We start from the raw sequence: 25,330 nt of genomic DNA, 5'->3' as shown, positions 1-25,330 counted from the left end.
ACCACATTTTTTACCCTTTAAACATTTGCACTAAATTCACTTTTGCAAGTGTCTATCACATTACCTACAGCACAGATTCAAGTAAAATCCAGTTTACAGCTGTTACAGCTTGAATGACAAAGGTTTCGCTGTTTAAGCAGCCATAGAATGATGATTACCATGTACAAGTTTTAGTATTGCTGAATTCCACTACAAAAGCAGTTTGCTGACAGCAAGATTACACAGAAATATAATACATCATATACTTGTGCTTATCAGATTGGTGGTACAAGTAATTGTTTTGTTACCTCCTTATATTTGTTTCCCAGTGTGTATAGCATTTCAAAGTTGTCACAGACATGTCACAGACATAAACGTCCTCATTCCCACAAGTCTTAAACACCACAAGAACCCTAAAGTCTTAAAAAGGAAGCATATTTTGTGGAAGCTACAGAGAATATCACCACTGCCACAGAGAATATTGTTACTTGTCTAAATGCCATCTGTTTGATGTCTCAGGATGAAGCCAAGTGTGACAGTTATGGAAGACAAATAAAAAAATAAAAATAAATAAATAAGAATACAGATAACTTAAGACAGATAAATGATTTCTGGTGCAAATCCATGGCTAAATCTGCCATAGGATGAGAACACAAATTTCTATTTGCTTTGTGCTCTATTTATCAATATAATTGAACAATTTTACACACTTTGGCAACATGAAAATCACCTTATCTAATAAATTGTGCGTTGATACCAGTTATATTTAATTTTAAAGGCTAATTTCCACAACTGACACAACAGCATCAAAAATTCCTGCCCTTGAATGCCTCGAGGTTGAACGCAGTGTCCAAGAACCTCTTCAGCTCAGTCAGATGAGTGAATTTGTTTCCTGTGGCAGGGGCTGCAGCAGGGTCACGGCCAACATACCTAAAAGTGATTGTGAATATTTTGAATTTGGTGCGTATAAGTTTGTTTAGGTTACAACAAACATTTAGCTTAAAAAGAGACTCACCATATTGGATTCTTATGGTGCACTGTGAGGAAACGTGGCCTTATGTAGTCATAGTAGCCCATGTTCTTGTGCTCCTCTTGACACCATATGAGTTCAGCGTTGCTGTACTTCTCAACCTCAGCCTTGATGAGGTCAAAAGGAAATGGTGATATCTAAGAGGAAAGAATGTATTTGATTGTGAATAAAGCAATTTTTTGCAGTGCCACTATACTTATAATCAAGAAACAATAATGGCAACCTGCTCCAATCTGACAATTGCAACATCCTCCTCCAGCTGAAGCTGTTTTCTCTCTTTTGCCAGCTCATAGTACACTTTTCCAGTGCAGAAGATGACCCTTTTGACTTTTTTGGGGTTTTTCGATGCAGGACTTTCATCTGGAATTATCCTCAAGAATTTTGTCCCTGCAAAATAGATAAATTAGGTACAGCCACATGTTATTGCTAAAAGCTGGACAGAGCTCGATACAATGATCCTGTACCAGAAATTTGTACCTGTGATCATCTCATCAAAACTGGAACGGGCCTCTGGCAGCCTCAGTAAAGACTTTGGTGTGAAAATGATAAGCTGAATAAAAATTATGAAAATGCGGTCAGTCAAATAAAGACAAACTGTATTTGAGTCATTGCATTTAGAAACTTCGGAAACTTCAATCTAGGCTGGGGAATACAAAAATAGTAGTATAACACAGCTGTGAAATCAAGCAAAACAGTAAATTAAGAGCACTTTCATACAAAACAAACAATATCATCCCCAGACGCTCACAGTTTAATTTACTCAGGAAGAGATTTTCTCATGCTCCACAAACCTCTGCATTTCTCCGCAACAGGGAATCACTTTAAACAATTGCAGTGGCACAGAAGAAAAAGAGGGTTGGGGCGTACATCAAACTTTCACATTAAAGTTAAGTCTATCTACCATCACAGCAGCTGTGATATAGCTCAAGTCTATCTAAGTATATAATACCAAATGTGCATTCTAATAAGTCATTAATATATAGCCTACATATATTGACAGAACAATGAATCCACAAAATACATTGAAAAATGTTATTGTACTGAGTCTGACACATAGAAAGGGAAAAAGGTTGGTCTTACTGGCTTCCTGAATGGTAACAAGATTTGCCTTCTAAGCACATGGAAGTAGCTGGCAGGTGTTGAACAATTGACCACGATCCAATTACAGTCATAGAGCTGCTGGACCTCAAAGTCTCCAGTGTATTCCTTAGATGAAGTAAATAAAACACAGCTCATTAAAATGACCAATTAATTTCATGTAAAAAAAAAAAAAAAAAAAAAAACCTAATTTGTGTCACAGCAAAAACATAATAATTCTGTGATATTTCAGTAGATGTCCTTTCTTTTAAAATACTAAACATAATTCATATAAGAATACAAGATAGCACAAAGTTAGTGTCACCCATGAATTTTACTCATGAATTGGCAAATGACTTCCTCTGCAGGAAGAGGACAATCATGAATTGATTTTACTTTTGGCTGATTTAGTCAATAGCCCTGTTGATCATGTATTGTAAATACTGATCAGGGTTGTAATTAGTACCATTCATGTCTCCTGAATGTTTTTACCTATTAGGCCCTGCCACTGGGACCGACATACTGCTAGACTAACAAAGAAAGCAGTATTAACAAGAACTATATTAAGCATCAAACAAACTGGCAATCAGTGAAGTGAATCCATTTATAAACTACCTGTTGCCATCAGCATGAGGCATGACCGGAAAGGCCACTTACCGGATAGCGATCAGGGTCATCCTTGCTCATCTGCAGGAAGCGCTCAGGCCGTGCTGACGAGTGCTCCGGGCCCTGCTCATTAGTGCAAACACACCAGTGCTAATGAGAGTAGGTCTATCAAATGCCACACTAAGCTAAAGAATTATAACCTCATTTATTGGCTTGTGATTAACTTGAGTCATCATTATTGATTCTAGTTCAGCTTTTCTGCTTTTGAGCAAAGGAAAGGATTGAAAAAGATTTTAACCTGTGTTTTATCCCTGCAGGAAATTAGATTCAGTGATCAATAAGACTGCTATGATCTACATAACTGACTCTAAAAATAACACTTGCAAAAGCAGAAGTTAAATAATATGATATTCATGCTGCTGTATTGTGTTTTAAATTACATATGCAAGTGGAACAGATACTTGCTTTGCATCTTTTATGTTTACCAACATACAAGAGTTACACTTTATTTCCATAGTCCACTTCACACATTTTACTAACTATAAGCGGTCACACTTTAGATTAGGGTCCAATTCTCACTATTAACTAACTATGACTTTCGCCTCAAACTCCTAATTACTGCTTATTAATAGTTAGTAAGATAGTTAAGTTTAGGTATTAGGTGGGATTAAGGGATGTAGAATATGATCATGCAGAAAAAAGCATTAATGTGTCCCTATTATACCTTTTTTAAGGTTCCTAATATTGTTTTGGGAGTCTCCTACAACAGGTTTACATGCATGCAAGGTCAAAAAAAAAAAAAAAAAAAAAAAACACTTCAGTTTTCTCCTAATATACATTTAATTTCACCTCAGTTCTCAATCATTTGTAAACGATTCGTTAGAAGCAGTTCAAAGTATCAGTCTCTCTAAACCCCTCCTTTCCGTGAGCCTACACTGCTCTGATTGGTCAGATGGCCCAATTCTTTGTGATTATGTAAGCAGTTATGTAAGCAAACCCGGCCCACAGCTATGTTGTAAACTCCCATGTTAGCCAAGCGCAAACGTGAATAGCTGATAATGCATTACACTTTGTAAACAAAAGTCATGCTCCATCCTTGATCATTACTCCAAGGAATAAGACAGACAAGCTGCATTAATCGACACATTTTTAGACAATGTTGGACCCACATCTGAATAGCAGAACTACGGAAATGCGAGTTAGCCGGAGACATACATACTAGTGTGTGTGTTACACAACATAACATACAAAACTACGAATTTTGAACAATCGCTAGAAAATATAAACATTAATAAATGGGTGGGCAATATGCTAATGTTTCGTTGTGACGTTGTGGGATTCGCTTTACAAATGACTCATTAAATTGACTTGGAGTCGACTCTTACTTTTGAGAGACAATAACTTTATATATGGTGCACTTTCAGATTTAAAACTTTGCAGGATGTTTTCATTCACTTAGAGCTATGTTACACACTAGATGAAATCCATAATAGGGGCACTTTAATATGTGCTATACAAGTACTAATAAACAGCCAATATCCTAGTAATATGCATGCTAATGAGCAACTAGTTAATAGTGGGAATTGCACCCTAAACTAAAGTGTTACCCTATAAGTAACTTTGCAACCAATTCTCCTTAATTTGCAAACTACATGTCAACTAACTCTCATTAGAGAGTTAGTAGAGATGGTTAGGTTAGGGATAGTAGAATAAGATGACATGTAGTTGAAAAGTTACTTGTAGCAAAGTCCCTTTCAAGGAAAGTCTGTTCACTCGGCGGCCATATTTGCAAAATGTCTCCGGGCAGCTCTTTTGGGCATCCAAGACTAAGTCCTATCTATTTGAACGGGGGAATCCTGAAAACTCAAACTGCTTGGCGAACTTACAATTAAATAACATTTCAAATCAGCAACAAAATCTGACATGAACTGTCCCATAAATGTTGTTTCTTAAGCTCAAATAGTGTTTAAAAAGCTTATTTTTCAGGCTAGATGAGCCAATGCGCAAGTGCAGTCATAAGCGTGAGTCTCAGGTTTTTATGGGAACCAGAGCTTCTAACGGCAGCTGCAGTGACGTAATGACTCTACCAATCAACGATTGGCTCATTTACTTAGAAGGCGAGACGTACAGTATTCCGCCATATTGTGCATTGAAGTTTCTCCCATTCTATATCTATAGTCTTTGCTTGTAGTCAGTAGAATGTCTGTTGGGAGACCATCAAAATAAAGTGGTAACAGATACTATTAGACAGTCCACTAATACTCTAATGACTGGTAGTTGATATGTAGTTGTAAAGTTACTTGTAGTTAGTAGAATGTCTAAAGTGGACTATCGGAATAAAGCGTTACCCATGCAAGTTTTTCCATGCAATATTATGCCACTTATATTATGTAATATATAATAAGGCATGCCATCAGCAGACTCACCATTCCCTCCATCCCATGGGGCAACAGTAAAACGATGCCATTGTGACGGACCCACTTGGCCTGGCCTGCAGAGATGAACTGGTCTATGATGCACTGGGCTGTGTTGTGGAAGTCGCCAAACTGAGCCTCCCAGCACACCAAGGCGTTAGGACTAGCCATTGCAAAACCAAGCTCAAAACCTAATCAAAATCAACATGTGTCAGAATACTTTGGACATAAAAAAAATACTGTATAAAGTATTCTGAGTATGGTTTTTGCAAGGGGATGTGTTGGGAGAAAACAGCTTGTCCTGAACAGGCTGCTCATTTCTGGAGGTAATTTTATCAGAAACAGGGAATACCTTGGATGATTTAAATTTCTGTACACTCTGATTGATAACCAGATGCAAATTGAGCACAGGTGGTTCTCTTACCCAAAACCCCATATTCAGACAGGGAGCTGTTGCACACTGTATAGAGAGCCTGGTTCTGCCACAGGTGGTTCATCGGAACGCAGAAGCGCTTATCAACTTCCTGATCATGCAAGACGTGGTGACGGTGACTGAAAAGATGAGTTCACAAATTCAAGAACCACTTAACAGGGCAACAACAACAACAAAAAGATAACTAATGCTTGATTTCTTTATATATATATATATATATATATATATATATATATATATATATATATATATATATATATATATATATTTATAAAAATTCATATAAAATATACAATGACATACACGTGTGAGTGTGTGTTCACCGTCACTTATACTGTCACTTTTGATCAGTTTAATGTAATCTCAGTTTGGGGTCAGTAAGATTTTTATTAATTTATTGTTTTTTTGTAAGACATTAATTCTTTTATTCAGCAAGGATGCATTAAATTGATCAAACGTGAAGGTAAAGAATTTTACATTGTTACAAAAGATTACTTTTGTATTACTATTACTACTATAAAAATTACTATTTTAAACAGTTCTTTTGAACTTTCTATTCATCAAAGAATCCTGAAAAAAAAACATACCATGATTTAAAAAAATATTAAGAAGCACAACTGTTTTCAACACTCATAACAGTAAAATATGTTTCTTGAGCACCAAATCAGCATATTAGAATGATTTCTGAAGGATCATGTGACACTGAAGACTGGAGTAATGATGCTGAAAATTCAGCTTTGTCATCACAGGAATAAATGCATTTTAAAATAATATAAAAGAATTATTTTAAATGGTAAAAACATTATTACTGTTTTTACTATATTTTTGATCAAATTCAGCCTTGGTGAGCATAAGATTACAAACATATTTTGAACAGTAGTACCTGTATATAATTTATGTAAAATAGAATAAAACCTACTTACACCTAGATTCTGTGAGCTTAAGAAATGCCATTTTAAAGAACATTTTCATAAGCTGTAATGTCAAACCTTAGAAAAGAGGCACTCTAACTCTTTCTATCCTATCAGTGTGAGAGATCATGGACAGCAGTGGATTTGAGACAGGAGATGTGATATGTTTTGCTGGCTTACTCTGATGCGATGTTCAAACCAGCCATCAGACCCAGTGCGATTAGACAATCTTTAAAGTCCTTTAAATATCACAGTAATGATGTCCTGCACAGGCCGTCACGACTTACAATGAGTATATAGACATTGCATAACATTTATTATTAACCATGTATTTCCCTAACAAATCACATTTGACAAACATGGGCTCCTTTCTTAGATAATGTTGTGAAATGGAGAATGTAACCACAAGGAATGTGTTCGGGGTAATTGGGGTCTGTCTGCTCTGCTCATTTAATCACAAATGTAAATCAAAAGTGGCTCTTTAAACTAAAGTGTCCTGTCCCTGTGGGTTAGCTCTGGAAAAACAGAGAATCTGGGGAGTAAACAGTGCATCAGCTGTGTGTTGGTTTCATCAATCAAGGGACCAGAGCACAGTACTCAGTGCATTCCCAAACACAGTAGACTGAATCAATTACTCATAGCCATTAACTCCCTGAGTAACAAGCAGAACCAGCAGACTGGAGCACACCAATATGTTCACTCCCAGAGCCTTTGCATGAGGAAAAAAAAGAATATATGCACCAGCAGACAATCTACTTTGATAAAAAGGTTCATAACACACAGAAGCTACTTTGTTGATGTCTTTTCAGTCGAATCTTCCAGTCATTATGTTCTAAGCAAAGCATAAAACTGTCCCTTGAAGCCCATTGAGAGAAAATGTAGAGTCAAAAACTGTAAAGCGAACCAGTAAATAATGCCATTTGTGGTGTGATAAATTCAGTTGCGATGAGGTCTTGGAGTTTCAAAATTTCTTGCACAACGAACAGACGTGGGAGTATGTGTTTGTACTGCTGTGGGGTGACATAAAACGGGTTTCCTTCAGAAGCAGTACCGTGACGGCACCATGTGGGTGTCTCTCTGCCACTCCCAGAGGACTCTATCTGTGTGCGACAATCTGACGTCATTTGTCAATGTGTTGACATTTTAGTTTTAATGGAGCCATAAGGCAGAAAATATATACTCGGCTATTTTTAGTGACAGAAATCTAGGCAGTTAAAGACTACAAAGCGGCTATGAGAAAGCGGCCTGATTAGAAAATATATGACAACAGCTTATGGTCCCCCACAACTGCATGTGCTGAACTTCCAATTTTTGTGTCCTCCATAAATCATAAAACAGAACAAAATGGAGCAGCCACAGCCTCACCTAAATGTTCCTCTTTCCACATCTTGTCCACTGAGTCTCACGTGAATACCATCCTTCAGCAAAGAGCCAAAGGCCATGTACTCTGCCAGGGCCCAGTCCACCGTGCGTTTTGCAACCATATCCGCTCGGCCTCGAAGGATACGTGACAAGCCTGAATTAACACAGATATAGAGCGTATAGAAAGTCATAAACTTGTACCTTTTGTTGTGTGACTTGTTGTAAACCCAATTTCCTAGAAAAGGAAAGTTTGTCAAGACAGACTTTAATGTTGGCCCTGTTTGATAGATAGAGCTAGACAGTAAAAGTTTTCATCGGAAGTCAATAGGATTTTTCTCTGTCCAAGAGAAAAGTTTAGAACAGACTGAACATCTGTCGAGTTTGGCGAATATAGCTTTTAAAAGTGTTAGGGTTACATTTACAGGTTACATTAAAAAACAAAAAGGTCTCTGAAGAAAAGTTTAAGCTTTGTCAAACCAACATTATTAAGTCTGCTGCATTTTTATTCACACACAGAAAAACTAGAACTTTTTTTCATGTTAATTCAGATTCAACAGTAAAACAGTTCATAAAATAGCAAACCCATCAGAGTAGCCTGGTTTGGACCCACTTTATATTAAGCGGCCTTAACTACTATGTACTTACATTTTAATTAATCATTTGATACAATGCACTTATTGTGTACATACATGTTTTTACATTGTACTTATATTTTAAAACACCTGCATGCAATTACATCTGTAATTAATTTCTGTAATTAAATTCATAATTACACTGTTGACCCATCCCTTAACCCTTACCCCTACCCTTAAACCTACCCATACCACCAAAGCTTTCCCTAACCATACCCGTATCCACCTCAATATCAGCAAAAGTGTTTTGCAATTCAATATGAACCCAATAAGTACATTGTACTTATTTTTTGATGTAAGTACATAGTAGTTAAGGCCACTTAATATAAAGTGGGACCCCTGGTTTTTCATACACAATATCCCATTGGAATGAAGCATCATTCTGTGTCAGAAATACGCTTGCCGGTGAGATGGTTTGATACTCTGAGGTAGTTGTGCTTAGAGGCAGGCATTAAGCAGAGTTTAGCTGGAGGGCTATTGTAGTTAGGGTGATTTAGCAGAATTTAAGGCTGCCAGATTGGAGTCGGCTCTTTAAGTGCAATGGTCCCATAGTGCAACTCCATCAATCCACTACAGCTCCCATGCGTCCGCTGCTCAGAGAAAGAAAATTATGACCCGTGAGGAACAATGAGACATTCCTATATCAGAAGTGTAAGGATCATCTGTCAGAACTTTGCTGATGTTCCACACCATTACCACCATGATCCTGCAATGCTTTGATGTCAGTTTCCAGTGTTTTGTCCCTAGTGATAAAGCTTAACAGTATATACGGTTGGATATAATCTAGTTGATGAACTGACTGCTAGTAAACAGCCTCTGGGACTCCACAGCCATAATTAAAGTGATAGTTCAAGCAAAAGTGATAATTTTGTCAACTCTCATGTCTTTTTGAAACCTGAATTACTTACTTTCTTGTATTCTGTGGAATACAAAATTCAATAGTGATTACAAACTGAAAGATTTACAGTGAGTTTCATTCAACACTGCCACAAAAAGACTGAATGAAATGCTTACCAATCAAAATAATACCTGAAACTCACCACTATGAATGGCAAAGTCCTTTAGAGGGACTGAACTGGCTATAGCACCAATGTGCCCGAGCATCTCTTCGCTTAGTCCAGTGGGAGGGCAGCTCATGCTCTTTGGCTCTCCATCTGGTTTGAAGAAGTCTTAAACAAAACAGAGCACATATAACCACCAATAGGGTCTGAATCCATGGCTCTCAATCAGGGGACTGGGGCTCACTAGGAGTCAATTTTCAAGGGGGCCTAAAGATGACTTAAAATTATTTAAAATAAGACAAAACAAGCCTTAAAATCAGCTAAAACAACTCATATATTTCTTATTTTAATTCACCCCCTCAAGAACCATTTGTTTTACAGGATTTCCAGTCTTGGAAAACCTGGATAATATGATGTGATTTCTAGACCTGGAAAAGTCACAAGTTATCTTAAAATGCCATGGTAATTTATATAAAGAACAAACATTTTATTAGTTATGCCAAGCTTTAAAATATTTTGTTGAGTAGAAATTCTGAATTTAAAAAAAATTCGTATACTTAAAGGGTTAGTTCACCCAAAAATGAAAATTTTGTCACATGACTTCAGTAAACGAGGCTTCATTTACGCAATCCGAACCACTGATTCGAAACAAAAGCTTCGAAGCTTCATGAAGCAGTGTTTTGAAATCGCCCATCACTAGGTATTGTTGAAAAGTCATTATTTAGTTTTTTTGGTGCACAAAAAGTATTCTCGTCACTTTATAATATTAAGGTAGAACCACTATAGTCACATGAACTGTTTTAAATAAATAGTTTTTTTTTAATCAAAAATATCTTAATTTGTGTTCCGAAAGATGAACGAAGGTCTTACGGGTGTAGAACGACATGAGGGTGAGTAATGAATGACATTATATTCATTTTTGGGTGAACTAACCATTTAATGCTTATCCAATACATCATAAATGACTGGAAAATTCATTGGTTAAAAAGAGTGGGAACTCTGAAGAACATTCAACTTCTAAATCTTCTGAAATGTAATTATTTTAGATTTAATTTAAATTTTTTTGTTACTACTTTAATTTACAAAAATTAGGAGTGCCCATAGATTCAAACAAGTTTTAAACTTGGACTAAGGACTTTGAATATTTTATTTTTTTGTTGTGCACACTGGAGGGCCTTGGAGGTTGAGAAACGCTCGTCTAAATCAATCTTATATTTTCACTGAAACACCTAGCATATATAAAGTCCTCAAAATGTACCTGGCCACGGAGAGTCAAGCCAGTGGCGGATGTGTAGGATCTTCTCATCTTTAGAGCTGGTATACGCCTCCTCACAGATCTTGTCATATTTAGCAACCTCCTCCTGAAAACAATTCACAGTACAGCGCTAGCCCGCCATCCACTATATTCATCAAAAACCCAGACACATGACACATTTGTGACAAATTATTAATTAATGATTCATGGCACCTATGTGCTACGGCGTAGAGAAAACAGCAAGATTCCAGTCACAATTTATTCTCTAAGTGAAATCCCCAGAGCTATGTCAGCGAGTGAAGAGTGACAGGGATGCAGTTGTAAATAAAACGAGCTGTCGCCGGGCGAGACAAGGTGTCAGCTATCCGCACTGGAGGGATGGTTTGGTCCGACGATTGTGGTTTCTACGGCGACACAAATCTGAGGGTGGTTGGGAGGGGAGGGTTGCCTAGTTTTGAGCCCAGGGAATGAGAGCCTGGGTCATCGGGTGAAGTATGAAACGTGTCATAGCCAGAGCGAAAAGACATTGGCTGAGCATCTGAACACAGCCTCCATCAATTGTCAGGAAACTATACAAACGGCACAGGAAACCCATCACTCCCTAATAGGCCAGGAAAACAACAGCTGTGGAAAAGATGCTTTAGATGAGTTAAAGAGGTCAATTAGGGTGACCTGTGGGAGGAACAACAGCAGGTGGATATTTCCACATTACATAATGACACAATAATGAGATTTCCATAGAGGGAGACACAAACCTCAAACTCTTGCAATGTTACAACTCCCTCAGAGATGAGCTTGTCGGCATACTTCTTCAGCACATGTTCTTGTTTGCGGATCTGTTTGTACATGAGGGGTTGAGTGAACATGGGCTCATCCATCTCATTATGTCCAAACCGCCGGTAACACACCTATAAAACACATCACCATTGTCAATTTACATGTGAAAAGATACAAGTTCAGTATCATTAATCCAAACAACTTCTACTGTTGTATAAAAAACACACTATTACCAGTGTCTACTTCAGATCTGACGTCTATCCCATTTTCAAATCTTTCCATTCTTTTCTACATCTTTATCAGTTAGGAATAAAAAGGTTATTTAATATATTTCAGATATAGTTTCAATTGGTTTAATTCCCAGGTAAGTATTCAAATAAATTTCCTCAGTCTTCAAAATAAGTCGTGAGGCTATGCCACTCGGGATCTCATGTATTCTTAGCTAATGGCCTCATAGCAGGCTATTCCTGAAGGCGATTCTTCAAGTGGTTCCCTTTCCGAAGTGCCATTCAACGGCACAAAAATTGCAGTTTCTCAGTGTTGACACTTTTCAGACAGGCTGTCAATCTGATTATTAAGGGCTATTAACACAAAGAAATATTACTTTAACCAGTAAGTTTTAAGTCCACACCACAACGATATCATTGGAAATTGGAATCACTTTCAGAGCAATTTTTTCCCAGCAGACAAATGATAAAGACACTGAAAGCCAATAAAAATCCTTCCTATTTTAAATTTACTTAGAATACTACATTAAAGTTATCTTTATAGTTTATTTGTAGTGTGAACTGGTCTTTAGTAGTGAGGACATTTCAGTAAGATTTTCAGCAGGTTACATTGTTACAATAAGAGACTGTCTTGGAATCATTAACTCAACCGTTTTGTTCAAAAACTCGGATTCATTCAGTAATGTTTCATTAAGAGCGAGTTATTGTTTTGTTCACTCAACCGATTTGTTCAAAAACACTGATTCATTCACAAAAGAAACAACACTACTGTATTGCTGGGGATGTGCAACCATTGATCATGCTTTAGCTTTGTCTATTTTTGTTCTGCTAACAAAATTAGTTACAAAACAAAGTAACTGGCAATATTATCTAATGAAAGTTTAAGTGACCACAAAAGCAATGTTAAAATCTTTTTCCCCTGCCAAAAATTCTGATTTCTTTTTAAACATTGACATAATCTGATGTGTTTTTTAATTATTTATTTTTTTAAATATATGTCCATGGCCCCCCTGCAGTACCTTCACAGTCCCCTGGTTGAACCCCCTAAGTGTAATAGAAAAGATTGTGATTCTGAAACAAGAAAAATGGATCTTGTGTATTCAAGCATTATAGCAGTCCTAACAAGTGATTTATCTTAAAGTTCAATGATATTTTAAAGGTGCCCTAGAATTAAAAATTGAATTTACCTTGGCATAGTTAAATAACAAGAGTTCAGTACATGGAAATGACATACAGTGAGTCTCAAACTCCATTGTTTCCTTCTTCTTATATAAATCTCATTTGTTTAAAAGACCTCCGAAGAACAGGCGAATCTCAACATAACACCGACTGATACGTAACAGTCGGGATCATTAATATGTACGCCCCCAATATTTGCATATGCCAGCCCATGTTCAAATGTGGTTAAAGTTACCATCGTTCCTGTATTCACGGAGACAATACTGTCATTATTTTCATTTTTAAACACTTGCAGTCTGTATAATTCATAAACAACTTCATTCTTTATAAATCTCTCCAACAGTGTGTAATGTTAGCTTTAGCCACGGAGCACTATCAAACTCATTCAGAATCAAATGTAAACATCCAAATAAATACCATACTTATGCGATTAGACATGCTGCATGACAAACACTTTGTAAAGATCCATTTTGAGGGTTATATTAGCTGTGTGAACTTTGTTTATGCTGTTAAAGGCAAGCGCGAGCTCTGTGGGCGGGGAGCGTGAGCATTTAAAGGGGCCGCAGCCTAAATCGGCTCATATTTAATGATGCCCCAAAATAGGCAGTTAAAAAAATTTATAAAAAAAATATCTATGGGGTATTTTGAGCTGAAACTTCACAGACACATTCAGGGGACTTATATTACATCTTTTAATATTGAAAATCTATTACATCGGCACCTTTAATGATATTTATGACGTGTCTTCACAGTATTTACCAGGTCAATCACCACATCCTTGTTGAAAGTGCTTCTCCATTCTGCAGCAACCTTGCACACATACATCACAGCCTCTGGGTCATCAGCGTTGACATGGAAGATGGGTGCATTGACCACACGAGCCACGTCCGTCGGGTAGGGAGAGGACCGTGCCATTCGGGGATCTGTGGTAAATCCAATCTGGCAACATCAGATAACACTCATAAATCTACAACATACTGAAAGGTCAGGGGTTAAGGTTTTGCAGGAGGTTACACCTCAAGTCGATTGTAATAGGAAAATCTGATGTTAACCTGATTATTGACCACAACATGGATGGTGCCATAAGTAGTATATGAAGGCAGTTCACTGAGATGGAAGGTTTCATATACGACTCCCTGACCCGCAAATGCAGCGTCACCATGTATGAGAATGGACATTACCTGCAAACAAAGGGATTAAAAATGCTGTTATTGGTTTACATTCATCCAACATGCCAAATGATGAGCCATTGTACAGCAGGAGAAAGCGGAATATGTGGTTATGTCTAGCATTGGTCCATCTTTAAAGATAATCTGAAGATAGAAGTACAACCCTCCTTCCTTCAGTGTCTCCTCTGTAGAACTGCTCTGCCTTAGTCTTGCCCTGAACGACAGGATCTACCGCCTCTAGGTGAGAGGGGTTAGCCATCAGAGACAATGTGATATTCCTATCCGTTTCCCTGTTGATCCGTTCATGGTACATCCCCAAGTGATACTTCACGTCTCCTGAACCCTGGAGTGGATTAAAGTGTGAAATGCATATCAGAAGCACAATAGACAAGATCCAATATGACAAAAGCATCTTTCATCATATGAAATCATATTACCTCATCCGCAGCCTCAAGTTTGGGATCAAACTGACAGAATATCTGATCCAAATCTTTGCGAACTACATTGGCCAGGACGTTCAGTCGACCCCTGTGTGTTTGAAAGGTTGTGTTGTTATTGCTGGGGTGGATTCATAAAAGCAGTGTGAAATTGAATGGAGCAAGTTTTCAAGGTACCTGTGAGGCATTCCCATAATTACACTCTCTATACCAGCTTCGCTGGACTTGTCAATAATCATCTTCAGGGCAGGGATAAGGACCTCACAGCCTTCCAAACCAAAGCGTTTCTCTGAAGACCATTTGCGAGCAAGAAAGTCTTCAAACCTGGAACATTGAATCGTTACCATAGAACATTCTTTCATTGTCAGCTTTATTTTGCTAAATTAAAAAGAAATAAAATGCAATTCCAATTCAAATATACTGTATATCAATTCTAATATATCACACACAGACAACCATGACTTCCCAAAATGTGGTTTATGCAAGGAAAAATAAGTCTCTAATAAAGAACAAAGAAAACAACACCCAGTACATTATTTTAAGGATATGCACCGTGTTGAGCGAACCAGCCTGGCCAGCAAGGTCCTCTTCTCTCTGTCAGAAAATGTCATGATTCCTGGAGTTTCAAACTTCTGTCGGATCCATTGGCACTGCTCCATATTGTTGATAAACATGAATTCCACTCCAGTATGTCCACAGTATGATGTCTGGAAAATTCCAAGCAAATTTAGTTTACCCTTTCATTTATTAACGCATTCATTTTTGAAGTATAATTAAACATCATCATAATATAAATGATGAGCTTGTCATATTTACCCAAATTACATCCTTTCAGAATAGCTAGTGAATGTCATATCTGAATCAATCCAGTCACAAAACCAGCTAATGAGAAATGAGGAAGGAGTGTTTCTTCTCAAATACTGGGTGATATCACAGTAATCCAGCATCTACCCACCTCAAGTCTGTGTATGATTTCTCTCAGTGGGAGTGTGCTTTCATTTCCCCCAATAAATGTGGTTAGTGGCAACTGAAATGATTTATCGAGATCAGATTCTTCCAAGCCGTACGACCCTAAAGATTAAAGAGGAAAAGCTTATTAAAGCAAAAATGGCAACAAAAATATACTGTAATGAAATGTAATAAGACCTCCACAATGTTCCTTTTTAAAACAAAATCTATGATTTATAGTGAAGTAAAGATGTGAAGTGTATTCATTTACACACAAACACGCAAAAAAAACTTAAATTATACATCACAGTAATGGTTTGTTTCGAATCTGACATAACTGAAGAATGACTCGCAGTTCAGTGCAGCAGTCAGTTGTGAACTAATGAGTGAATCTGATTTAAATAGACTGTTTCGTGAATCTTTTCATTCATGACTCATTAAAAAGAACCGGCTCAAAAGAGTCATCATTGGTGATCATTTGTTTTGTGTGGATGTATTCATGTTAACACTGAATAAGCAGAGAAAAACAGCTCCTTCATGATCAACCATATAAAGACCGACACAAAGCTTTCTAGATTTTCAATTATTGTAGCACATCTTTATTTTTGACACATTTTCAACCATTTTAGTTACAGCCCTGGAGCCCTGATATGTCAAACCTAACTAACATCATTACCAATTTCATGGTTAGTTACACCCGTAAACGGTGAAAGAAAACCATGCGATGCAGGCAATCACAGTAGTTTGCAAATGCATCCTGTAGATAACACTGGGGTCTATCAGTAAGACTGTGTCTCCTCAAGAGAGGAACACACACAAGAGGAGACAGGTGCAAATGTAATTAAAGCCACAGTACAGATAAAGAGGAAAGATGCATCATACCGAAATTAAGAGCCTTCTGGTCCAATACACGCCCTCATTAGCTGCACGAAGGCTATAGGAAAAGCTATGACAAAACCTGACCTGACCGACACATTGAAAGAGTAGTGAGGTAAAAGAGGCATGTTTTGAGAGGTCTTCTCACTGGCTATTACTCTCTCTTTTTCGATCTGTTGTGAGAACATGTGCTACATCCTTCTACTCTGGCGACACTAAAGGCAATAGGACCCGACAGGAGCAAAGGGGAAGATTTATGGGCCTTTATCTCAGATAACATTAACCTGTGCTTGCGATTGAGTCTGGGGCATAGCTCTCCCTTCCAGCCCCTGTCGCTGTCTGAGACTGGGGAATCTGTAATGGCCAAATGAGGAATTGTTTGCTGACCACTTACACGACTACAGCGCCTAAAAGCAGACACATCCACGCTCTCTCTCCCCCTTTCCATTAATCGAGCACTATGAGTCACCAAATAACCAAAACGCAAGCACTGGTACTGGCAGTGTTACTAAACTTCATTACAATAATCTTGATCCTTATATAACATGAAGTGCTATCAGCTCTGATTATGAGGTTGGGGAAGCAACTTCCAATGGTCTTCGGAAGCCCTGAGCTAAAATGAAAAGACTGATCTAAAAGATTATACACATGCAGGAACATCTCAGAAACAGCACGGCATTGGGTTTTATTAGCTGAGAATGCACATATTATACACATTCCGCATATTTAATGGTTAATATTTAGCATTTTAATTATACGTGGCTCACAATTTGTCATTTGATGAATGGTCTAATAACTGGAAGTCCTCACTTTGCAATGAAAGAGTTTTTTCAGTCAGCTCCAACAATCTAATTTTCCTTTCATAATTAAAAAGGAGATGTATGCAGCGGATGGGTGCAGCTTTGTTGCTACAGTGACGTATAAACACAGTGGCTGGGGTTGGCAAGGTCAGCCACCAATTACATTACACGGCTCCAGTAGCTTGAGCTGGCTTGTAAAGCAAGCAAGAACTGTAGCGCTGACGATAGACAAAAAGATTCAAAGTATGTGTATATAAAATAAAAGGTGAAAAGATATTTTAAAGATATTTTTTTGAAAGCCTGAAGTCTGTGGGTCAATGACATATACTGTAAGAGTGTCCATGATAAAGAAATTATTATTATTTTTTTTTTTAAAAAGAAAAGACTTTCAAGAGAACTTTCAATTTAATAAATTAAAGTAATTTACAAATGTCATTTAAAATATTTTATAACAAATACCATGAATTATTAATATCATGTCATTCAATATCAATCACAGTATTATGTTTTTGAGGAGTCGTGCCACATGACATTTCAGAACCTTACCTTGTCACAAAAAGCTAAAGGTATGATATTTTAATTGATTTATTGATCTTGAAACACAGTAATGAGGGTCTGCCTCTATATTTTGTATATAATCATTTATAAGTGATATATAATTGTTAACAAGGGCTGGAAGTGAAAAACTTATTTTCAGATGTGCACAATTATTAAGCATTAAGATTAAGTTTGAGAAGATAAGATATTAAAGGTGCCCTAGAACTTTTTTAAAAAGATGTAATATAAGTCTAAGGTGTCCCCTGAATGTGTCTGTGAAGTTTCAGGTCAAAATACCCCATAGATTTTTTTTAATTAATTTTTTTAACTGCCTATTTTGGGGCATAATTAGAAATGAGCCGATTCAGGGTGTGTGGCCCTTTAAATCTCGTGCTCCACGCCCCAAGAGCTCGCGCTTGCCTTAAACAACATAAAAAAAGTTCAAACAGCTAATATAACCCTCAAAATGGATCTTTACAAAGTGTTCGTCATGCAGCATGTCTAATCGCGTAAGTACAGTGTTTATTTTGATGTTTACATTGATTCTGAATGAGTTTGAGGCTGTGCTCCGTGGCTAACGGCTAATGCTACACTGTTGGAGAGATTTATAAAGAATGAAGTTGTGTTTATGAATTATACAGACTGCAAGTGTTTAAAAATGAAAATAGCGACGGCTCTTGTCTCCGTGAATACAGTAAGAAACGATGGTAACTTTAACCACATTTAACAGTACATTAGCAACATGCTAACAAAACATTTAGAAAGACAATTTACAAATATCACTAAAAATATCATGATATCATGAATCATGTCAGTTATTATTGCTCCATCTGCCATTTTTTGCTATTGTCCTTGCTTGCTTACCTAGTCTGTCGATTCAGCTCTGCACATCCAGACGTTCTGCCCTTGTCTAATGCCTTTCATAATGTTGGGAACATGGGCTGGCACATGCAAATATTGGGGGCGTACACCCCGACTGTTACGCAACAGTCGGTGTTATGTTGAGATTCGCCTGTTCTTCGGAGGTCTTTTAAACAAATGAGATTTATATAAGAAGGAGGAAACAATGGATTTCGAGACTCACTGTATGTCTTTTCCATGTACTGAACTCTTGTTATTTAACTATGCCGAGGTAAATTCAATTTTTGAATCTAGGGCACCTTTAACTGCAAAATACTTTAAAAATTAAGGTGAAGAATTAGGTGCAAAACCAGGAACCCTTTTGTCTGCAGCAACACCATTTCTGAGTCTTCAGAAGTACAAGTTGTCAGGTTCTCAGAGACTTTACTAAGGTAAAGAATCCTGAAACATGACCCCCAATCTCAAGCTCAAGTGTTGTGAAATACATGATGGCTTTAAAAGGCTTATACATAGACAGATAGGTTGAGAGTGACTCTTGAGGGACCAGCACCAATTCCTTTTGTACCACTGTTAGAAGAATTTATCTTCCAGAATCTGGCAGTACATTTTGGGAGTTCATTTTAAGTCCATCTCCTTCCCTGAAAGGTCTGTCTTGGTCATTGTTAGTAGCAGCTCACACCATGACTTCCTCGCCACTGTTGTCTGACTTGAACTGGTGTGCTGGTGCCTCAAGAGTCACTCTCAATCTATCTGTCCATAAAACTTTCAAAAATCAGTCTTCATGTATTTTACATGATTCTTATTAAGTGGGAGACTCCAGGTAGACTTCTGGAGACTCCAGGTAGTTTGCAGTTCTGGAAAATGGTGACACTGGAGACTGAGAATTAAGGTGAGGAATTAAGTGTGAAACCACCAGAAACTTCTTTTGCAGTTAACATGCATCTTTTCTTCTCAACCTGTTTTTTGTGACCATGCAATGAGGGTTTCTTGTCCAGTGGTCACACCTTAATTTTGCAGTTTCTATAGTATTTCATTCTTCTCATGGGCATTCAATAATTTCTGACTCTTCAGTGCAAGTTAAATCTCTTTTTTTGGCCCATTTTACATATAAAAGAAAACCTGCTTAATAATTATGCATAATACAACAGTCTGGGTATGTGGTTTGGAATTGGTAAAATATGCTTGAAAAAAATTCTAAAAAATAATAATGAATGATTATTCCAAAATTCTTGATTTTTTTTTTTTTCAACTTTTTTTTTATTATTATTTTTCTTGAGACTTTTTCTGGTATCAGGACAGGTCTTTATGCCCATCAAAAATAAAATAGGCCTAAATTTTACAATATAAATACAAATAAATTACATTTTATACAGACATAAAATGTCAATAACAATGCCTATTCAAGTCACTATATATATATATATATATATATATATATATATATATATATATAAATTGCATTTTTAATGACTGGACAAAAAAATGACAGTCATGTCATAAAGTCTCTAAAATACAATGTATTTAACAGTAATTAGGAGTTTCTATTCAAAGAAAAGTGTATTACTCAGCAGCTGCAGTACTGAATGATGGCGAGGGGGAGGCTAAGGATACAGAGAATAATAACAACAAAAAAAAACACTCATAAGGATGAGCCCCAAGCAAGGAACTAAGTCAGCATTTATCAAATGTCTTCAGAACAAAGATCCTTCTTTAAGTAGGACAGTGAAAGGAAGTGAGTGTTTATAAGAATTATAAAGTTAAATATTAGTGGGAAATATGCTAAATGTATATAATCTTACCAAGCTTGTCAATTGACGTGATCAAATCTGAGGGAACAAAGGAATCCAGGTCGGCAGTAAGGATGCCAAGAGGGTCCAGCCTGGCCACATGGTGACCACGTACCTAAAAAGTAAAACGCAATGATTGAATGTGATTTGCTCTCTCCATACCAAAAGAAAAAGCATGAAAGAACCAGAAGCAAGACTGAGCCAGGAAGTAACAAGGGGATATGTGACCCACACAAATATGAACCAGCGTGTCACATGACTAACAAATCTCATAAGGATTCACAATAAGTTAAACATACAATCCCAATAGGCTGGCAACAGGAGATGGAAAGAAAATGCTGGATTTGCCAAAAGACAGAATTTAATAAATCCCTATGATACTTCATCTAATTAATTAGAGGAAGCAGGGAAAATGTTACCACCTGTTTTGATTCAAGCAATCTCTTTGATATTTTCATTTTCAAAAGGGAAAAAAAGCTAGTCTAATTAGGTTTGAATTAATCACGTGATTTGCATAACTACACAGGGACACTCTAAAATGTACGGATGTACAGGCGCGTCTTTGATTTGTTGCAGTCCAGTGCCAGTGAATATCATTGGATTAATTTATAAAAATAATTAATTGTGTATTGGATTCTCTCAACTGATATCCCCTAAAATTCTGCATTTCAGTCTCTGATTTCCTGTCTAAAGCTGGGTGCACACTGTGCGATTTATAATAGTCCTTTACGATTGTTGCTTGTCAGACTGTACGTTCGTGATCCTTATGTCACACTGTGGGATCTCAGGTGTCATTTATGTCAGACTGTACGACAGTCAAGACGCGTGAAAACTTGTCCGGAGTTTTACATCTACATCTTTACATCTTTTACAGTTTTAATCTTCTGACGCTGCCAGAATTTCATCTGAGGTAAAATTTGATTGCAACGGTCATTAATCGGCTGTCGGTGAAAGCCAGGGACACACTTAACGATTGTAAGACCGATTATGAATGTAATTTGATATACGACTGATCATGCCAAAACGCGCTGAGTCAGAGCCAGTTGCGTTCAGTCGATGTTTACAGTTGGTGTTTAAATTCCGTTTAAGTATTTAAATCAGCTTCAGTCGAAGGAAATAGTCTTTGTGTGTTGAGCTCAGTCTTAGAATGTTTCAGCTAATCGTTGAGTGTGTTCCCGGCTTAACATGTCAAACTAGCGATCAAAGACTACAGATTTTTGCCTAGGATTATAGGAATCTTTTAGGATTTGCAAAATCTGTCTCGGACAACCAAATCGTGGCCAAAATCGCACAGTGTGCACCCGGCTTAAAGGCCCGTTCACACCAAGAATGGTAACTATGAAGATAACAACAATATTAGCATCCACACCAATGGATGATATTGGTGCACGCTGAAGTTATGACATCTGGTGCTTTAAATGCTCAAGCTCTTTAAAGTCAGGTGGATTGTGATTGGAAAAAAATCGTTATCGTTATTGTTATAGCCATGTTGCAGATTTTGCTATTCTTGCTATTGTCATAGTTTGCGATTGTTCAAACATTACATTTATAATTATCAATATAGTTCTCTTTCTTGATGTGAGCTGTCCTTAAACCACAGCTACTTACTTACCTGATAGGCTCTGATAAGAGTGTGGACTGCCAAATGATCCTCCACCACCTTCTCTGACATGGCAGGTGTCTGAGACTGGCCTCTTCCCTGGAGCAGTGTAGACAGACGCTTCTCTCCAGACTCCTCTGAACTGCTGGCTTGGGCGTTACGGAAGTATGCATCCCAAGACTGTTGCAAATATAACAACATATTTCAAAAGGTCAAATATTCTTATTTATTAGTTCTTATTTAGTAGTTCTGGTTTCACAGACATATTTTAAGAGATGTCAGTGCAAGTTGCTTTCAGTTAAAACAGCTCAAACATGCTTTTTAGTCTGGGACTAGGCTTAATCCTTGACTGTGAAACCAGGCACTTGTATTCCATGCAAGAAAAATTACATGAGGGTGATTAAAGGATTAGTTCACTTTCAAATTAAAATTTCCTGATAATTTACTCACCCCCATGTCATCCAAGATGTTCATGTCTTTCTTTCCTCAGTCGAAAAGAAATTAAGGTTTTTGATTAAAACATTCCAGGATTTTTCTCCATATAGTGGACTTCAATGGAGTCCAAACGGTTGAAGGTCAAAATATACAGTTTACAGTGATCCCAGGCGAGAAATAAGGGTCTTATCTAAGGAAACCATTGCTCATTTTCTAAAAAATCTTTTTAAAAATTATGCGTTTTAACCATAAATGCTCATCTTGAACTAGCTCTGTTCTTCTCTATTAGAATTCCAGCAGTGTAGACACTGCTAAGTGTATTACTGCCCTCCTCAGGTCAAAGTTTGAACTAAATTGTCATATACAATATGCTAGTGCAAGTATATAACAATTAGTTCAAACTTTAACCTGTGGAGGGCAGTAACACGCTTAGCAGTGTCTACACTGCTGGAATTCTAATAGAAGAAGAAGAAGAAGAAGAAGAAGAAGAAGAAGAAGAAGAGAGCTAGTTTAAGATGAGCATTTATTGTTAAAACTTTAAAAAAAAATTTTTTTTTTTTTTTTTTTTTTTTTAGAAAATGAGCAATGGTTTCTCTAGATAAGACCCTTATTCCTCGTCTGGGATCGTGTAGAACGTTTTGAAGCTGCAATGAAACTGTAATTTTGACCTTCAACTGTTTGGGCTCCGTTGAAGTCCACTATATGGAGAAAAATCCTGGAATGTTTTCATCAAAAACCTTAATTTCTTTTCGACTGAAGAAAGAAAGACATGAACATCTTGGATGACATGGGGGTGAGTAAATTATCAGGAAATTTTAATTTGAAAGTGAACTAATCCTTTAAATGATCACCAAGATTATGGGTTTGATTCTCAGAAAATGCATGAACTGATCAAACATATACCTTGAATGAAAAAAAAAAAAACTAATAAAAGACAAAAACACACAACAAAATTACTTTTAACTAAAATTAAAATAAAATGTTATTATAGACAAAATATTGCAAAATATGACAAAAACAACAACAAAATATTTACAAAATATTAAAAACTCATAATGTGATAATAACACTGATGTGAATGTGAAAGTATAAAATGTACAGATTGGGAATGTAACCCAGTATATAAAATCAATGATATCATTGCAGTGCTCTGTGCTCTTATATTAATAGAAAGCACACTGGGTTTCTGAACTGGGACAGAGTTCGAGTGTCTTTAGTAGACGTTCACTGCACCTCATGAACATTTTTGTGATCCTCCAGCCAAGCGTAGTACATCTCCACGACATAGCTAGAGCTGCAGGCCGCCAATGAAGGCTCAGGAGCCCCGCTGGAACAGTTACGACGTGGGTCAAAAACTCGCCTCCCTGTCCCCACGTGCCCCCTCATCCATTGGCTACTGCTTCTTAGAGCACCAGCCAGGGACCTTAGCTGACTCATGTCTGCAAACCTTCATAAATAGGAAACAGCAAGGTATTAGAGATATTATGGCAGAATTAATCAACTATTATCTGTTCTTGGAAGTTCCTGAGAATGTTTTAAACATTTTTAAAATTTTTAAAATTAGAAAAATTAATGTTTGAGTGATTTAACCCTGAAAACACCAACTTTTACCAACAATCTAGTTGGTGCTGATCTAACCGCTCTGTTATGATGTTCACTAGCGTGTTTTGGCTGGTTAAGCCAGTCGATAAGCATGGTCCCTCAATTAAAGATGGTCAAACAATGTGATCTTTCTGGTTGTGCCAGTTGTGCGGTTGTTGTGGGGTGACTCGCTTAATGTAGATTAATAAAAATCTCATGTGAGTGTATTTTTAAGATAGGCTATTTTCCAAAAATCCAATGTATTAGCTACTTTACAAGTAAAACTTCATTTATTAAAAAGGGCACCTTTAAAAATATTATCGTTGATGCAGCAAGTGTTCTTGTGGATTGCCATAACCATATTGCGCAGTTAAAACGCTCTATTATATCTGTTATAAAACATCAGAGCTTCAAGCACCGGGGCTTTTAAATAGAGCACGTCCTTCATCTCCATCTATTCAATGACAAATTGATTTGAACGACGTAAAATCCCGCTGCCAAAATCACTTCCAATACGTTTATGCGATGCAAATATATGAGCAAACAGTCGTAAAGGCGCATCGATTGGGCGATTGGTTACAGCTGTTACCCATCTAGGTTATATGTTTCCATTCGCTCGACACACGCGACGGCGTCCACGTAGCTTCATCTCTACGTCATACCAAATAAATTTCACCTTGAGCTGCGTGCAGATGAAGATGGTCCGGTTGAGTTCAGAAGCAGTCTGTCTGTCGTGATTCAGGCTGGAGTTTCTTTTCTGTCCTATAATCTCTCCAACGTCAAATCCGTCCCATAATCCGCATGCACGTGCTGAATGCGGCACTGCAGTTGGTCACTTTGAGCTCTAAACTGCAACATCTAAAATAACAGCAGGTTTAGAGTACCTTTATGTATAATTTATTTTAGGTTTTATCTTTGTACAGTTTTGATATCATACTGCATTTTACGTTGCCAGGAACTAGGCTACTACTTCACACCTATGGACAAATATCCATTTCACTACAATTGCATTAATGGACACCGTAAATAATGCATGATAAAGCACATGTGCTGTGTTGTGCTGCCTATGAAAAGACTCTGGTAGGGATCAGATATAACCTACCTGCATGTCAGAGTTGGGCACAAATCAAAATTTAATTGAGAATGCCTTTGAAATTGCTGAATATGAATGGCAGATTATATTCCAAAAAACACATGGGATGTTTTCAGACACATTAGGTGATTAATGTTTGAAATGATGTATATTACACAATTATATTTTATACGATGTATTGTTATAGTTGAAAAATTAAAAACTGTCACAATTAGGCTATAGGGCTGGGTGACTCATTCACTCAGCTCAAATCAAATTCATGCTGAAGACACATGTTGGACAATGAAACTGAAACCTGGTTTTAGACCACAATAATTTATGGT

At 37.1% G+C, this 25,330-nt stretch overlaps 1 protein-coding gene across 2 annotated transcripts; it reads right to left on the bottom strand.

Moving 5' to 3' along the window:
• Positions 1-378: 378 nt before the first annotated feature.
• ogdhl (oxoglutarate dehydrogenase L) lies at positions 379-24,827 on the bottom strand. Of its 2 annotated transcripts, none has more exons than XM_048205138.1 (23): positions 24,591-24,827; positions 23,567-23,780; positions 21,911-22,078; positions 20,311-20,413; positions 15,445-15,560; positions 15,042-15,196; positions 14,667-14,813; positions 14,490-14,580; positions 14,216-14,395; positions 13,936-14,064; positions 13,643-13,822; positions 11,456-11,608; positions 10,704-10,806; positions 9,485-9,613; positions 7,816-7,966; positions 5,531-5,658; positions 5,119-5,297; positions 2,744-2,815; positions 2,090-2,215; positions 1,487-1,559; positions 1,233-1,396; positions 995-1,146; positions 379-909 (listed from the first exon to the last, which is right to left on the bottom strand). In XM_048205138.1, exons 2-23 carry the CDS (start codon positions 23,768-23,770, stop codon positions 786-788), a joined length of 3,027 nt encoding a protein of 1,008 aa, XP_048061095.1. In that variant the 5' UTR covers positions 23,771-23,780; positions 24,591-24,827; the 3' UTR covers positions 379-785. The 2 variants fall into 2 exon arrangements, with proteins under 2 accessions (XP_048061095.1, XP_048061096.1); XM_048205139.1 differs by lacking the exon at positions 24,591-24,827 and adding an exon at positions 24,221-24,480.
• Positions 24,828-25,330: the final 503 nt, after the last annotated feature.

This window comes from Megalobrama amblycephala, linkage group LG10 (genome assembly GCF_018812025.1).
Source record: "Megalobrama amblycephala isolate DHTTF-2021 linkage group LG10, ASM1881202v1, whole genome shotgun sequence".
In the NCBI taxonomy this organism is placed as follows: domain Eukaryota; kingdom Metazoa; phylum Chordata; class Actinopteri; order Cypriniformes; family Xenocyprididae; genus Megalobrama; species Megalobrama amblycephala.
Note: the sequence above shows the minus strand (reverse complement) of the source record. Positions and strands in the feature narration are given on the sequence as shown.